The 17,213-nt window shown below is 48.2% G+C and overlaps 1 protein-coding gene across 2 annotated transcripts in view; it reads right to left on the bottom strand.

Moving 5' to 3' along the window:
* Window positions 1-17,213, bottom strand: part of LOC117050712 (kazrin-like) — a 194,076-nt gene that overhangs the window by 51,944 nt on the left and 124,919 nt on the right. The window contains exon 1 of one of the 2 annotated variants that reach the window (XM_033156491.1): window positions 14,254-14,504. The exons of the other annotated variant lie outside the window; for it this stretch is intronic. Coding sequence (XP_033012382.1) covers window positions 14,254-14,284 — 31 coding nt within the window. The 5' untranslated portion in view covers window positions 14,285-14,504. Of the gene's footprint in view, window positions 1-14,253; window positions 14,505-17,213 lie in introns of those variants that run through there. 2 annotated transcript variants of the gene reach the window in all.

The following is a 17,213-nucleotide window of genomic DNA, read 5'->3' as shown; positions in this document are numbered from 1 at the left end:
GTACCCTTCTGTGCAATTTCTGTTAAACAAACAAGCCTGGCTGCTCCCACCTGTCATTGGCTGTCCCTAGCCAATGAGTGAAGTCAGAGCTGTGATGGATAAGTTGCCACCTCTTGGGGTTTTGAGGAAGGGGTGGCAGAGCACATCCTTTGTGTGCAGAAGTTCCCAAGTTCAATCCCAGGCATCTCCAGGTAGGGCTGGGGAAGAGTCAGTGTCTGAAATTCTGGAGAGATGCTGCCAGCCAGTGTAGACTGTGCTGAGCTAGATGGACCGAGAGGCTGACTCAGTGGAAGGCGGCCTCCTGACAATATACAATTCACTTCCTCTGTTCCTTCCCAGGTGACTGACTACATACATCACCTTTCATTCACCCGAAGGCCCAGAGGAAGCAAGAAGATTTTAGTTTTTGCTGAAAACGTAATTACATGTCAGTTCCAGACGCACCTTCGTGGGGGAAGGGTATTCCGCAGCCAGGGTGCCACCACCAAGAAGGTCCTGTTCCAAGTTCCAGCCACTGCCTGTTGTCCCAGCACCTGCCTTCTGAAGCAGCCATCTCACTTTCCCTAATGGTAGTAGGGGAAGACTAGGATGTTTAGCTACTGTAGGCAAAATGGAGCTTGAGGTGTCTTGCATGCTACTTCCCCTCCTCATTCAATCCCCACAAAGACCTTGAGAGGTGGGTTAGGCTGAGATTGAGTGACTGGTCCAACGTGACACCCAGCGAGCTTCATGGCCGAGTGGGGATTCAAACCCTGCTTTCCCAGGTCCAACTTTGACACTCTTACCCAGGCATAGGCAAATTCGGCCCTCCATATGTTTTGGAACTACAATTCCCATGATCTATAGCTAACAGGACCAGTGGTCAGGGATGATGGGAATTGTAGCCCCAAAACATCTGGAGGGCCCAGTTTGCCTATGCCTGCTCTAACCACTGCACCAGCACTGCCTCTCTATAATAGGAATCAGGGGCATAGCATTGGGGTGCCAGAGGGCCCTTGGCCCGGGCACAGATTTTTGAGGTGGCAGGAAGCAGGACCCCCCCCCCCCAGGTACTCCCAGTGCAGCTCGGCCCGTTGCCCCTCTCCTGGCATCGGAGGACCCAATGCTCATGGCAAGAAGCACCGGGCAGGGCCATGCTAGAGGCCCCGGAGTGAGGGCACTTGGTTTGCACCCGCCAAGTGCTGTGTTGGCTGGTCGGGCTCTCCCCTGCATGGGCAGGCAGCGGCCCTGCTTAGCTCCAACATGCGGTGGAATTGTTTTGGCGGTGTTGGCAGTGAGGGCTGAGGTGCCATGGCGGGCTCCTTCACCCTCTGAGCCCTGCCCCCACCGGTGCATGCACACCCCTTTGCCTCGCGTGTGCCCGCCCTGGGAGGCACGCGCACACGCAACACCGCCGCTAGAAAGGGACCTCTGTGGTTCTCTCCCCATCTCCAGCCACAGCTGCACCAAGAAATAATAAACACCTCCTTTGCATTCTTCAAATATTTTGCTTATGAAGGCCGGAAAGGACGCACTTTTTGGTTTTTTTGAAAAGTGCAATAAAAACGTCTCACATGAGGAAGCTCTGCGCTTCGGAGCAGCCAGCAGTGGTGGCGTGGGGGGGTTGGGACCTGACTAACACCCAACCAGGTCCTTGCCAACTGACGACACCATCCGTGCTCAGCCAGCGACAGATGCACCCATGGGCCAGCCACAAAGCCTGCCAGTCCAATGTTACATGCTTGGGTGGAGAGGCTGGCTCCCGAAACTTTCCAGCAATCTGGGATTTGTGTCCGTTGCTGCGGGTTTCTTCCTCCTCCCCCCCCCTTTCCCTCTTTCGGATGAAAGCTTCACCAGCAGCAACCATCTTTCAAATCCAAACACGCTGCAATCGGAGCTCTCATCTGGAAGCTGATCCTGGAATCTGTGCCAAGTCGCAGAGGGAGGGGAAGCAGAACGTTTGCACATTTTCCCACGCTACGGATACAGAAGAACTGCCAGGCATCCGCGGCCTCTTAGAAATCCCCCTCCAGGCAGGGCAAAGTGTGCCCTGTTGTGGTGGGAAGGGACTCGCTTCCAGCATGTGGCAAGGATGCAGCTGAAAACACCACAAGCCCCCTCATGCCAGGGGCATACTGTTCTGCATAGAAGGAGGCAGTCCGGTCCATCTTCAGGTCAGAGGAGGCTGTTGGCATCGTGCCCCCTTCTACATCTCTCTCCTCCCCAGCCACGGAGCACGGAAGATGGAAATAGAGGCTCTGCATGCCAACGATCCCGAGTTTGAATCTAGGGAGAGTCGCTTCAACAGCTCACAACCATAACACAAAACCGTAACACTAGTCGGCGCAGGCCAGGGATGCCAGAGTTTACCATCAGAAAGGGAAATGGGAGCAGAAATTGCCACAATCTGTATGTTCATCCAAGGTCAGGAACAGGAACTGTGCAAGCAAAGGAGCAGAGTTCACTATGGTTACTGTGTGTGTGGTGTGTGTGTGTGTGTTATACACACACACACACACACACACACACACAACCCTTCGCAAACATTGTGTAATTAATTCTGCTGTTTTCTGCATTTTTGGCATTTCCCTTCGTGGAAATGCACCGACAATAACTGCATAATTAGTTTCGGCCATAGCAAATAACAAGAGGAAGAACTTGGTATCCATGGAAGCCGAACTGTAGAGGAACGGAAGCAGTGCAGATTGTGGTGAGCACAGACCAAAGACCAAACGTGGTGGAACTTCTTAGCTCCTCAGTGCTCTGCAGCAAGTGTTCCAGGGTGGCAAATGCCCTTGCAAGAAAGTAGGTGAGGCCCAAACCTCCTCTCTCTCATACACACATGCAGGCAGACAAACAGATGCACAAGTGCTCAGCCATACGCATACACACAAACACAAGACAGACTCACAGTCCTGCTCATCTCCTGATCCATGCAGCAAAGAAGCTGGAGGTGTTTTATATACCCCACCCATGAAACATTTCACCAACATTTCTCCTCCCCCCTTTTTTGATAATTTTCAAATGCAATTTATTTTCTCATTAAAGAGTAACAAGAGAGAGAGAGAGAGAGAGAGAGAGAGAGAGAGAGAGAGAGAGATATTTCCTGCACAGAACTGGAATATGCTGCTCTCAATATATTGCTCTCCACTGCAGAGCTTGTCGAGATTGTGAAGCAGACAGGTGGCAGGAATAATTCAGCCTTCAATAGATGGTGGCTTGGTCAGGATTCATCGATCAAAAACGATGCTCCGCCACCCCATCAATGGTTTTCAGTGCTTCCCTCCCCAAAATTTCCCCTCACCCTCTGCCTTGGGGGTTTCCACTTATCTGTCACAAAGCTTATTTCAGCAGAGAAGTCACAGCCCCGCCTCCCCTCTTGAGTCACAGCTGAACAGGAGGACAAGAGACAACAGACTTCCCTTCCTCTTGGTTTCCTCAGCCATACTTCTGGGCTCAGTTTATAAAGGAACGGGATTGCACTAAAAAAATAAAGTGTAGCAATTATAATAAAGGCGAAAGATAAACACCGTAAGAGGAGGAAACACTGATGCAACGATCTGTGCAGAAATAAAGGCTCAGATATTGACAAAAAAGCACCCATACAGGGAGGGAGAGAACCATTTATGCCTGAAGGAAAGGTAGAATATATATTTAGTAGTAGTAGTAATTAATAATAACATAAGAAGAACCACCCAGAACAGAATGAGCCAACTGCAGTTCACACTTTGAACATACCCCCCTCACTGCTTGTTTGTCAGGTGCACAGCTTATCTTTGCTGAAATATGTTACTGGCTATAGTGACTCAAGGTCAATGCGAGCAGCCAGGTAAACACTTGCGCCAGCCAGCTTTAGTAAATCATCATCTGTCCCCGTACTCTGACTTCATCCTGCCAACAGAGATGCAGTCCCAGAACAGCTACACTTCACTCCCTCCTTCAAAGGGCCTGTTGTCGCAATCACCGTCAAGAGGATGAGAAACATGGTCCTTTCTGGGATTAAAACCAGAGGCATTCTTTCTTTCTCCAGCGACGGCCCGTCCTGTTTTGCCACCTGAGGCGAGACAAGAATGTGCGAGGGTGTGTGTGTGTGTGTGTGTGGTGTGTCATTCTGCAAGGCCTTGCTGCTCATCTTCTCTGCCCCAGGGGTGTGAGGGAGATGAGTGGCCATGCTGCATAATGGGACACCCCCTCTTGCTGAAACCCAGAGAAAGGGGGGCCATTCTATCAGTGGTTGAGTGACAGGGCGAGAGGGGTGCCCGAGATGGCTGCTTCCTCTGCCTCATGGGTGGGACAGCTCTCCGTCTCTCATCCTTCCAGGCATCGTGGGCTGAAGACAGCCTCAGGCGATGGGTGGGGGAATGCGACCAGGGGCCCTCTCTCCCCCATTCCTCCCTTTGAAATGCTGGTCCTTTTTCTTCACACTGGACTGGACATATAGATGATGCTTTCAAACAGAAGGCTGTCCTCTGCAAAGTAGGGCAGATGGCAACTGTAGCCAGGCTTCTCCAGGGATGACAGTTCCCAAAACACTCACCCACGCACACCCGTACTGAGGGAGTGGTATGTGCCTGATGATACCGACCTCTCACACCAGCCCAACAACCTTCCATTTCCTCACAGAAGTTGGACTTCAAACATCAGGAACATACAAAGAGCTTGCTGGATCAGGCCAATGGCCCATCTAGTCCTTTACTCACGGTGGCCACCTCAGATGCCCCAAGCGGAAGTCTACAAGCAGAACTCAAGCACAAGGGCATCCTCCTTTCCCAAAGTTTCCAGTAAATGGCATTCAGAGCACTGCCATCATGGCAAGTAGCCATCGAAAGAATGGTTACTTATAGAACATGCCAGATGTTTCCCCCTCCCTGGAGCAGTTGGAATGCTTGTGAATATTGGGTGCCACCACGGCAGCTCAGCCAATCACTGTCAGAGGCAGCATCATCCCACAACTGCAATACAAGAAAGAGTTTGAGTGCTGAGGGCAGTTTTGGGTGAAACCAATGTCCTCCCCTGAGAGAAGGCATCAAATTCCCTCACCTGAAAGAAGCAACGTTGCCTTCTCATTTCTTGGTCCCTAAACTGGCAACCTGGGAAGGCAACTGAAAGCCAAGGGCACCCCCCCCAACCAAAGTTAAATATGCAAACCAGCAGCTACAGAAAGCAGTGTGTGTGTGTGTGTGTGTGTGTGTGTGTGTGTGTGTTGATCTATTATCATTTTATTAGGCTAAAGGTCACCATCTTTTTTTACTTTCCATTTGGAAACCCATAAAAGCTGTAAAAGACACTCTCAAGTAAACCCCTCCCCCCAAAAACGCCCCTTTACATCTGCAAGCAATTTGCCAGGATGCAGAGCTTGATGTTTACAGAAGACTGAGATTCTGTTGCTGAGCTATTTGCAGAAAGAAAAAGGAAAAAAAAGTATATAAAAAAGTGGGATGAAGAGATGGAAATGCAACACTTTATGACCTAATTGAAAACTTCAGAGGCAATGATTAAGGCAGTTTCTCCATTCTGTTGAAGTTGCTACTTTATATGACAGCCAAGTACATTTGGGAGAGAGAGAGGGGAGAAGTATACGTCAGACAACAGATCCAAACAAGAGAGGCCCAGGATTCCAAACAAAGGAAGTCAGAATATTGGTCCAGCTAGCTCAAGACTGTCATCACTGACCTGGCAGCAGCTGCCCAGAGACCAGAAAAGGGACATTCCTGGCTACCTGGAGATTTACTCAGAGAGATGATCACGGTTGCACTGCTGACTTGGATCCCCAATGGTGCACAGCGCTTCCATTACCCAAAGCAGGCGGGGGGCAAAGGAGCAGGAAGTTTGCCAATCTGCTACGTTCCCGCCAGTGTGCATGCACCCAGACCAGGTTCCCAGCCTTCTTGCCCCACGCTTGTCTCCTTCTTGGTAACCAGCAGAGAGTCACAGCACTGGGAAGGCAGGCCAGCCACGCACCCTCACCCTGCTGGCTGCTGCTACTGTTAACACAAGGTTAGCAGGGCTAAGAAGACTCGTTGTGGTCTAGTAACTTGCGTCATCTCCCTAAGGAGGATGACTGTCTATCAGAGCACGCCCTTTCTCTTTGACACAGCGTGCTTGCTTGCTGGTAAATTCAACACGCGGGAATGAAAATTGCAGCAAGGCAGGGACTTCCGTTGGGGAACAATTACACGGCGTTATAAAATGTTACGACCGTTTCCTTAAGAATGTAATGGCGGCTGTATATACGCGATCTGCTCCCCTGTAAAGTAAGCAGAAGCTGTCGTACGGTTAGGTCAAATGGCCCAGGTGGGTCTGCGGGTCTGATCCTTGCCTGGATCCCTGGAGAGCCACACTGCCAGTTAGTGCAGACAATAGGAAGCAAGATGGACAATATAAGGCAGTTTCCTATGTCCCCCCCCCCATGGCTGCTACTTGTAGTAGGAAAATTGAGCATCCAAGGACTTTAAACGCATTTTAAGGTACACAATATAAGGTAACACTGGATGGACAAGAACTGAGCAGCAGCAGAAAATTAAGAACAGAAAGGAAACAGAGAAATGAAGTGACTCGGAGGCTACGGACGGGTCTATCCAGCTCCCAAGCAGTGCTGTTATTGAAAAGGTATGACAAGGTTAATTGCTGGAAAACAGCTTGAGGTATCTTTGCGTTGCACCAAGAAAGCAAAACACACACGCACACACACACAACTGGAGGTAATTAACAAGGCAATGAGCACATCTTTCAGAGGAACCAGAGAGGCTAGGAAGTAGGGGAAAGACGCTGGCTACTTCGCAAAGGAGGCTGAGAAGGGAATGGGGCAGGGATTTTTTTTTGTTTTTTGTTTTTTTTTGTGGTGGTGAGGTCATAAGTAGAGCTCCTTGAGGATTTGTTTTGTTTTGCAGTGAACATAACCTACTCGAATAATCACACAGATCAGAAAGTAGACCAGCGGACCGGATCAGTTGCCGGGGAGAAACTGCTTGTGAATTTCCCACCAGCAACGGGTTGGCCACCGTGAGAACAGGATGCTCAACTAGGTGGACCAAGGGATGCAGGAGGAATCCATTTTAAACAAATTTAGGCACAGGATCCGGCAGTTCTGATCTAATCAAGCTTTGCCCCCATTACACCACCTATTGCACAGAGCGACTCCTTAGGTCTGAGCTGCCTGTGCATTGTAACCTTCCCCCCCTAAAAAGCCCAAATAATTATATGCAACCTAATTAAGTATAATGTAAAAGAGTCAACATCCGGTACTACATTTCTGCAGCCTGATTTTGTACGTATGGACACATAAATATTTTTGTGCAGTTGTATCTGTTTATGTGCTGGTTTGTTTACACACACACACACACACACACACACACAACTTTTCTGTGTATAAGACTAGGTTTTTTTTTACTGTAAAATAATGTTAAAAGTGTGTGTGTGTGGGGGGGTCATCTTATACACGAGACCATCTCCCCCCATTTTCTTAAATTGGAGTCCCCCCAAATAGGGGGCGTCTTATACACCGGGGGCGTCTTATACACAGAAAAATATGGTATATATAATTTCTGTGTCGCTGTGTCATAAAGATACATCACATTGGTTTACAACATATAAAAACAATGAAACCAAACCATAAAATCATAAAAAGTTAAAAGCAAGTTAAAAGCAAAAAGAAATTAAAAAACACACACATCAGTAAACCAGCGTTATTTTAAGCATTGTACTGCAATAATTGTTTGTATTTTTAGAAACAACTCTCTTCTTTTTCAGAAGAGAGAAAAAATTCAGGCGCCCGGGGGGGGGGGGGGGCGGGGAGGAGGGAATCCCATGCATATAATCTCAACATTGAGAACCTATTCCTTTGGTCTGAGCTAACACACACACATGAATGCACACATGCTGGCTCTGCTAGCCAGCCCTCTGGCACTCTCCCCAAATTTACCAACCCATATACGGACAAAGTTTGTTTTTCACATTCCCAAACCTATTTCTGAATCCACTTCTCTCCTCTATTCCACAGCCCCACTGTGCACCTGTTTTCACCTTCACCCCCATTGTCCATGCATCCTCCCATACTCCTCCCCCCAATCCCCTCTTGCACACAAACTACTCTCATGATAGCCTTCTGCAACTTCCTCTACTTGCATACTGCAACTACTCAGCATCCTTTTCACCTTCTGCGCAATTACGAAGCCACCATCCTCTTGAATCTACAAATCTTCCAATGGGGGCTGTGCGATGACAGCCTTACATTTTTATGTGCATCTCTAGCTCGTTGCCCACATCAGTAAGTGGGAGCAATTATACCCCCCCCCCCGCTTCAATTATGGAGGAATAGGGATGGAGAATTTCCTTTGTTCTGCATTTTTAACAGAGATGACCTAATTTGCACCTCCCAGATAAAATACACAGAACAGAATTATCTCTTGGATTTTGCTGTACCGCAAATTCCGCAGTACAGCTTTAAGCTAAGAAAGGCACACTGTGGGAGAAAATGCACTCAGAAATATATACATTGGCAGGTTCAAGATCTGGACAGGCCTCAGTCTTGACATCAGTCTTATAGCAGATATTAGTCATGACAGCTTGATAGAACCCTCATGTCCAGGAACAGCCTGAATATCATTAGCCAGGTGGCAACCAAAAAAAGAGAAGCTGACTTCTGGCTTCCTCGGAGTTCTGGTTGGCCACTAGCTAGATGGACCTCTGACCTGATCTGGCAGGGTTCCTCCTATATTCTGAGGAACAAGTGCCGCTGCCTTACTACTGAATCAGACCATCGGTTCATGTAAATAATTATTGTCTGCACCAATAGGCAGCAGCTCTCTAAGGTTTCAGGTAGGGATCTTCTGGAGATTTTGGGAATTGAACCTGGGGCCTTCTGCATGTAAGCCAGATGTTCTACCACTGAGATGTGACACTTCTAAAGTTCCCAAGCAGTGAAACACGGGCAGCATTCACCCACAGCTTTTAAGCAGATGATAGATTTGCTTCAAAGAGAAAAAGGCACTACAAATAGCCCACTTATCCAAAGAGGTCAGCACAAGATAACTGACCTGCTATAACCAGAGGCAAAGCTACATCTACCAAGCTATTCATCCAAGGCCGAGCATTGCTCAGCCAGCTTAGACTTTTTTTGGCACACCAAGCATCAGACAGTCCCCTTCTCCCCAATTTCTCGGTCTGCCCGCCTCTAACTAATCAATCAATCCCAGGGGTGGGGGGTGGGGTGGGGAGGAAAATGACAAATGCAAACCATGCCCCATGTTTGTAACTAATCGAAAGTGAAACGAAGGAGGGCTCTAATCTGCCCTGTTGTTACAACAGGTGTATTACCCCTTCTTCGAAAGCAAACAGCCAGCCTTTCCCCCGGAATGGTATGCAGTGGAAGCTGCACACATGTCTGTTCTCAAACAAGCCCCAAACACTGAGTACAGGAAAGCATTTATGTCAAGAGGAGTCCGGTCCCAGTTTCAAAGAGAGACGTGTTCTTCTCTACTCAAAAGTAAGTCCACTGAGTTGTATGGCTGAATGTGCATATAGCCGACTCCCAGCTAAGTGGGCATAAGAATCAGAGCATCATAAGAGTTGGAAGGAGCCTGGCAAACAAATGGGTTACACCCAGGGGTTGTTTTTTTCAGCTGGAACTCAGTTCCGGCACCTCGCAGGTGGGCGCCATTGACATTATGCGATAACAAGGGAGGTGTTCTTGGTGAGTTCTGGCATCTCTTTTTTATTATTAGAAAAAACAGCACCTGTTACATCCATACACCATACATTTAAAACACTTTCATATCACTTTCACAGCCATGGGGAATCCTGGGAACTGTAGTTTGTCAAGAGTGTTGGCCTTCCGGAGATATAATTCTCTGACTCTTACCCAACTACAGTTCCCAGGATGCTTCATGACTGTTAAGAGTGATGTAAGAGTACTTCAAATGTATGATGCGTCCTCGGAGAGTGTTGATGGGAGTGAAAAAGGAGGTTGGTCTACTCAGGGAGGGCGTCTAAACAAAATCCTCTCTGAAATCTGGAGCTACTACTCCTGGGTGGGGGCTAAGGTGCAATCCTCCACACAACAGGGGTGGCGAACCAGTTTCTGCCTCATGGTGCTGGACTCTAAACTCCCACCATTCACCAGCTTGCATGGCCAATGGTCGGTGATGATGGGAGTCCAATAAAATCCGAAGGGCTGGCGTTTAGCCGCATACACTGAACGTGGGAGCAAGTCTCATTGAACTCAATAATGAACAAATACATAAGAAATAAATAAATCATTTCGAAGCTCTTTTTTGTGACAAATGTAATACACAAACAAACAAACAAACAAACAAATGATGTTAATAATAATATAGATAAGAGGAATGTAAATCAGGGTGTTTGGATGAAGTGCTAGATTGGTTTTTTTTAATGCCTTCAAAGAGCTCCACTGTCTAGGGCAGGGCTTCCCAAACTTGGGTCTCCAGCTGTTTTTGGACTACAATTCCCATCATCCCTGACCACTGGTCCTGCTAGCTAGGGATGATGGGAGTTGTAGTCCAAAAAAAACAGCTGGATACTCAAGTCTGGGAAATCCTGGTTATGGGCAGTCAGCCAAATTCCACGGGGTCTTGGCTAATGCTGGTCCTACTCAGAGTAGACCTGCTGAAATTAACGGACATGACTAACTTAGGTTCGTTAACTTCAGTAAGTGGGTTGGTTGGTTTAGGACCAGTGTTCCCAATCTCTTCTAGTGAATGGGTGTGTTTGTAGGGTTCCTGCCATACAAGGACAAAGTCCACTACCCAAAAGTTAAATTGTAACTTCAGCTGAGGATTCAGGCTGGAGATTGGTGAGGCGGGAGGGGGGAATACTTTCCAAATATCTACTCTTTGATACAGTATAACAATATGCAGACCACACAGGGAAGAGGTTAAAAAACCCACAACTTTCATAATTTAAAAAGGGTAGTTTGCTTTAGGGGTTGTTTTTAATTGGTGTATAATTGGAGTTTTTGATTTCTATGCAGAATGAGAGCCAGGCAAAAGTTTCCAAAGAACTTTGAAACATTTATCCATTTGCCAGTCTTTGGCTCTGTGGCTCAGTACTTACAGAATTATAACCATCTAATCCTCATGATTTCACATGGCAAGTGATCTTACAGATGAATGTGCAAAAGCACTGAGCCTACATCACCACCCGCCTCTGCAAGCTCAAAAATTGGGGGCCTCTTAGTTGAAATTCCTGCATTGTTGGGGGGTTGGACTAGATGACCCTTGGGCTCCCTTTTCAACTCTACAAATCTATGATTCTATTGTTGGTGGGGAGAACAGAGTCAAAGCATCACTTGAGACCAGCGGGGTTTAGGCTGCCCATTTCAGTTTCTGCAATGCTGCATTTCCTTCTTATTTATACAGGTCCCTCTGTGTGCATATTTATAGGAGGACAAGTCCTTGCCCCAAGCAGCTTACAATTTAAAACTCAACAGGGGAGGAAAGAACAGAGATAGGGAAATCGAGGCAGGGGAAAAGAGGGAAGGAGTCTGCCATTGTTTCAGCTACATGGGCTGAGACTGGGTGGCACATTTGAATGTGTAGTCAATACTAAGATTGATGGACCAATGGCCTCACTTAGTATATGTCTAGGCAGCATTGTTATGTCCCTAAGTGGTTCAAAATAGCTGCACTTTGCTCTCAGTGTTTGGGCAGAGGAGATCAGCTGCTCGCAAGTTTTGCTAGGACAGCTAAGGGGAAATGCTGGGTAACCTGGAGCAAGTCATTCGTTCTCAGTCTCTGTTCCTCCACCTGTAAAATGGGACTATTCACAAAGCTCTTGAGAGGACGAACAACAGAGCAAAACACTTCTTGTATAGAACAATCGTTAAGGTTCTGTGCAATTCAAAAGCTGGACAAGGTTCCAGTCGTTGCCCCTCAGATCTCAGCAAGGAATTCTTCTCTCTCCTTCCTAAGTATTGTATCAGTGATTTCAGGACATAGATCAGGTATAGGGAAGCTGTAGCTCTCCAGATGACTCCATCAATCCCAGCCAGAAGGGATAATGGCCAGGGATGAAGGGATAGATTCCAGCAACACTTGGAGGGACATGCTGTAGGTACCCCATCCCTGCCTTAGAGGAAAGAGAAAACCACATGCAACTTTTAACTCTCCTGCCTTGAGTGACATCTGGGGGGAAGAAAGCATGTTGTCCATTGGCCACATGGCTTGTTATGATGGTGAACGGTACCCATCCATTCATATAAGCACCCCGCCACCACTCTCATTGAACTCTCATGTCCGCACACAACAAAGGCCACAAACCTGCAGATAGAGCAGCACGGGAATCTGCCTACAACTGAGCCATTGGTCCACCTAGCCCAGTATTGTCAACACTGGCTGGCAGCTGCGGTATTGAGTTTGAGGCTGGGGACATTCCCAGCCCTTCTTGGAGATTGAACCTGGATGCAAAGCAGATTCTTTGTCACTGAGCCACGTACATGGGAGATTTGCCTTCTCAACTCTGGAGGGATATTGAGCTAGAGACTCTGCCTGTCATCCTTCAGGATCACACGGGGGTGGGGCTGGATCAGCGGTAGCCAACATGGTGCCTTCAATATGTTGTTGGGCATCATGCTGCTTCTAGGGTTGTTTGTCCACCTTTGGTCCCCACCATGCACTCAGCTCTCACCTGTGGCTCCTAGAAGCTGTCAGCATGTGACAGCAGCCACACCCTGTGAACGGCTTTGACCGGCCAGGTAAAACAGGTGAGGGTAGCCAATGGGTCCCAAACTCTTGGCGAGTTAGGGACTTCCCCTGCATGTGAAGGCAGGCTCTGGTGGATTGAGCAGATGAGACCAATAGTGGGCCCAACAGGCAAGAAGGTGGTTTCTGCACGTGCTGTAAAGGGAAGTGAAAGGTAGATGGGGCTCATCAACCTGGAAAGGCAGCCCATCTAGGAGAAAGAAAGCTCTGATCCTAAATCTCTGCTACATTGCAAAAATATCTTCGGAAGCTAAGGAGTGTAAACCCTACACAAATCTGGAGTGGAGTCCCTAAGGCAGTTGGACCGTGCCTTGTACACCTCCTTCTGGCAACTCCTACAGCCAAGCTGGTCCAAATGTATTGCTCCGCTTTCCTTTGGACCACATCGGTGACACCAAGAGTAGGTTCTTGCTGTCTGGGCAGCCCAGGACCTCCAAACACACAGCCCAGGTCACTTCAGTGCTGCTAACGCAGCAGTTTGACTTCACCCCCGGAAGTATACTCCATTGTCTCTCGAGACAGGCGGATGCCAGCAGCAGCAACAACAACTCCCATCATGCCCGAGCACTGGCTATGCTGGCAGGGCCTGATGGGAGTTGGAGTCCAACACCTGCAGGGCATCACATATATGGCTACCTATATTAATGTCAGGAAATGTTCATGGGTTCCAATGAGGCTGAAGCCGATTTGGCTCGAGGGACCCCACCCTCTGACATCACCTACACCCCCCCCCCGGCCTGTTCTTTTTGCTGCTTTCCTGCAATTTTCTTGTCAGTGTGAGCACAAAAAGAACACGCAAGCCATGGCACACACACACAGCTACACACCCTCAGGTGCAGCACACCTTTCCTGACAGCTGTTTGCCAACCCCGTGTGCCGAAGGCCCCCCCAGACCCAAGACACCTGGCAATGAGGCAACCCGGAAGAGCGATCCCAATTAAAACCCAAGGTGCCAACGGGCTCCTAGCAACTACAGCAGCTGACGAGGGTGAGATCACGTTCAGAATTATCCCACCTGCCACTCCCAGCCTGTCAAACTCCCAGCCTTCGCCAAGCCACTATCCAACAAGCCTGTCACCATTTGGGGCTCGGGCGCCCCGTTAGTGGCACTGCAACCGCACCTCCCTGAAGGCTATCATTTCAGAGGCTCAGCGGTGGCTCAGATTCCCCTTCCCTGCACACGGAAGGGGGAAAAAATGGACCGTGCCCTAAAGAGAGAGCCGTTCTGGGTGGCTGCTCCTAGTTCTCGCGCCTCTGCAAGTTTAAAAGCGATTGACAAGGTGCTTTTTTTAAAAGAAGAAGAAGACGAAGAAGATGGACAACAACAGCCTGACAACCTCTGCTGCCCATGCGGCCTCCGGTGGTTCCTTGAGGCTGCTGTAACAAATGCACAAACTGACACAAACTCACTCTCAGGGCAAGGAAAGCCAGCCCAGAATGAGGCAAAACTGATCTCCGTTCAAACATCCTCAGCAAAAGCCCCACAAAAGAGGAGGCCCGGGATGAGGTAGCTATTTCCAGACAGGTAACCGTGGAAGCAACATCTCTCCCCACATACCAGGTTTGTTCTCCTCGCTTTCCGACTTCATGGTGCGGAGTCTGGAGGGGGAGGAAGGGGAGACTCGGCCCTGGAAATCCGAAAGATCTTTCTTTCTTTCTTTCTTTCTTTCTTTCTTTCTTTCTTTCTTTCTTTCTTTCTTTCTTTCCCCTCTTGACTCCTCCCCACCAAAGCAGGAAGTGCCCTTTGCGCTACCTGAGCACCTTGGAACCTGACCCTGTTACAGGTTGCAGAGTTTGCCAGCATGAGCTCACTGAGAGGAAGGAGGCGTGCCCAGGGAGAGACCTTCACCTGCCTGGCTCAGCCTTCCAATCAGAGATTTTTAAGCTGCACCAAACAAGATTTCCGGACTCAGCTCCCCCACCCCTTTTCTTTTGAAGCTGCTCAGCCAGGCCGCCCCTTTCCTTCTCACGGGGGAAGGTGCCAAATGGCCCCACTGTTAGAGTCACGGAGAAGAAAAGGGAACAGAAAGAGACTGGGAATAAAAAGCTTTGGTACAAGATTTTGCTGTCCTCCCATAATGCACTGTCCCGTCACGCTGGGGATGGGAGGGGAGAGAGAGGCTTGTAGCTCAGAGGCAGAGCGCATGCTTTGCACATCAAATCATAGAACTGTAGAGTTGGAAGGGACCCCCAAGGGCCATCTAGCCCAACCCCCTGTGATGCAAGAATCACAGCTGAGTTACCCCTGACAGATGGTCATCTAACCTCTGTTTAAAAACCTCCAATGAATCATAGAGTTAGAAGGGATCCCCAAGGGTCATCTAGTCCAACCGCCTGCAATGCAAGAATCACAGCTAAGCACTCACGTGCGGTCCCTGATTTTGGGGACCGCAACCAGGAACAAGCATTTCTCAGCTCAGGAGAGCTGCTTCTGCCAGTCAGAGAGGATGGCACTTGGGCATGAGAGACCTGCTCATACAAAGTTGTCCCCAGACGTTGGCTGGACTCCAACTCCTTGTCCCAGCTAGAACAACCAATGGTCAGGCAGTGATGGGAACTGCAGTCCTACAACATCTGAACGGCTGTTAAGTTAGCAACCGTTGGTCCACAGTGACTGGCAGTGGGTCTCCGGGGTTTCAGACACATCTAGTTCCCAACTCTACCCAGAAATGCTAAGGACTGAACCTGGGACCCTTTCTGCATGCAAGACACTATGGTCCATCTTGTAAAGATGCTAGTCCTCATGGTTTCAAATAAAATCAAACCTGGAATCTTCTGCATGCAAAGCATGGATGTGCTAGCACTAAGTCCCATTCCTTCCTCATCTATCTCTGAGTAAATTTCTCCCAATAAACGTATTTTTGCAAGGCAATCTTTCCTCCTCATATAAAGCATTTTTGTATGTTTTCATTACATTGACCTATTAATTTCAATGGGTCTCCTCTGAGCACGACTAGCAATGACTGCAACACTAGGCCTACTCAGAGTAGTCCCAATGAAATTAACAGACCGGGCTAACTTAGTTTCATTAATTTTAATGGGTCTGCTTTGAGCAGGAATTAGTTGAATGCAAACCTTTATTTCCAGCATTTTCTCCTGTGAGCTCTCCCCCTCCCTCCTTTTTTATCCTCACAACAACCCTGTGAGGTAGGTAGGTTAGCGTGACAGACCGGCCAAGTGGGGATTTTAACCCTGGTCTCCCAGGTCCTAGTCTGACACTATACCATACTGCCTGCACAGAGTATTCCAAGTGCAGTTATACCATAGAATTATACAAAACCATTGTGACATGTCCAATCGGGTTGGGGGTTGGGCTAGATGACCCTCTGGGTCCCTTCCAGCTCTACAATTCACACTAGTTGGCACTGGCAAGCCAAACACCGCCCAGCTGGCAAGCAAGCAGTGGTTGCCAGCAGATAGCAAAAGAGGATTTTTAAATATATATATATATCTTTCTCAATGTTTCCATGAAGTCACAGCTCTACATGGTTTGGGAATGGGTCCCAACAGGTTTCTCTTTAATCCCCTGAACTGCTTTGGCTTCTAATGGAGCAGCTGGGGGGCAGGCAACTTGATCCAGCATTTGGGGACAAGGCTACAAATGAAGAAACACCTGTCCTTTTTGATAAAGGCAGCTTCCCCCTGTTGGGTGATGGCAAGGGACACCTGTTTCTCGGAAGAAGCATGCAAGCTACATCAAACAGTGCTTTTGAGAAGTAATTAAGCTGGGGGCTGTCTTAAAGCACTTCTCAAAAGTGCTGTTTGAAGCAGCAGCACCACATTGTGAGAGATTGCAGTCAAACGTAACTAAGAACAACTGCTATCACTAGATAGACTCAGTTAGGTCATGCCCACTCACCATGGAAGGAAGTCAAAGTCCCTCCTTTGTCCATATTCTTTTCCACAATGTAAACATCGAAGAAGGACATCTGAGGAGACTGTGTTTAGCCCAAATGGGCACATGACTTCTAACAGAGCCATCTTAGGGTTTCTGCACAATTAATTTAGAAACACAAACTTTTTCTGCAGCATGTAGCCAGTGAGGACAGACATGTCTAAGCTAGCTCTGAGCTTAGAGCACATGCCTGAAGCTATCTTGCTGTATTATCTACCCAAGGGTATCTTGCCTCTATTATCCTTGCTGCTGCATGGAACAATGCAATGACTAAGACCTTGAATCGGTAAGTAAACCATTTTAAACTTACTTAAAGCATTTTAAACTTACTGAAAAACACTCGGCCAGCTGCTTCTTTACAAATAAGGTCTCCATGATTTTGAATATCTTCACTGTGCCCCTGACCATTTGTACAGACAAACTGGAGTAGCCCCAGATTCTCCTGAACTGCACTTGTAAGTCACACTGAATGACAGAAGAATAAAAAAATGAGAAACGAGAGCATCCTAATTCTCACCTTAATGCTGGCAACTGGTTGTATGGGGAGGAAAGGGGGGGTGTTGGGAAATTTGTTGGTTGCAATTTTGTTTCTCATACAGCGACTTGCAACTCATGTGGGGGTT

Source organism: Lacerta agilis, chromosome 8, assembly GCF_009819535.1.
Source record: "Lacerta agilis isolate rLacAgi1 chromosome 8, rLacAgi1.pri, whole genome shotgun sequence".
Classification (NCBI taxonomy): Eukaryota; Metazoa; Chordata; class Lepidosauria; order Squamata; family Lacertidae; genus Lacerta; species Lacerta agilis.
Note: the sequence above shows the minus strand (reverse complement) of the source record. Positions and strands in the feature narration are given on the sequence as shown.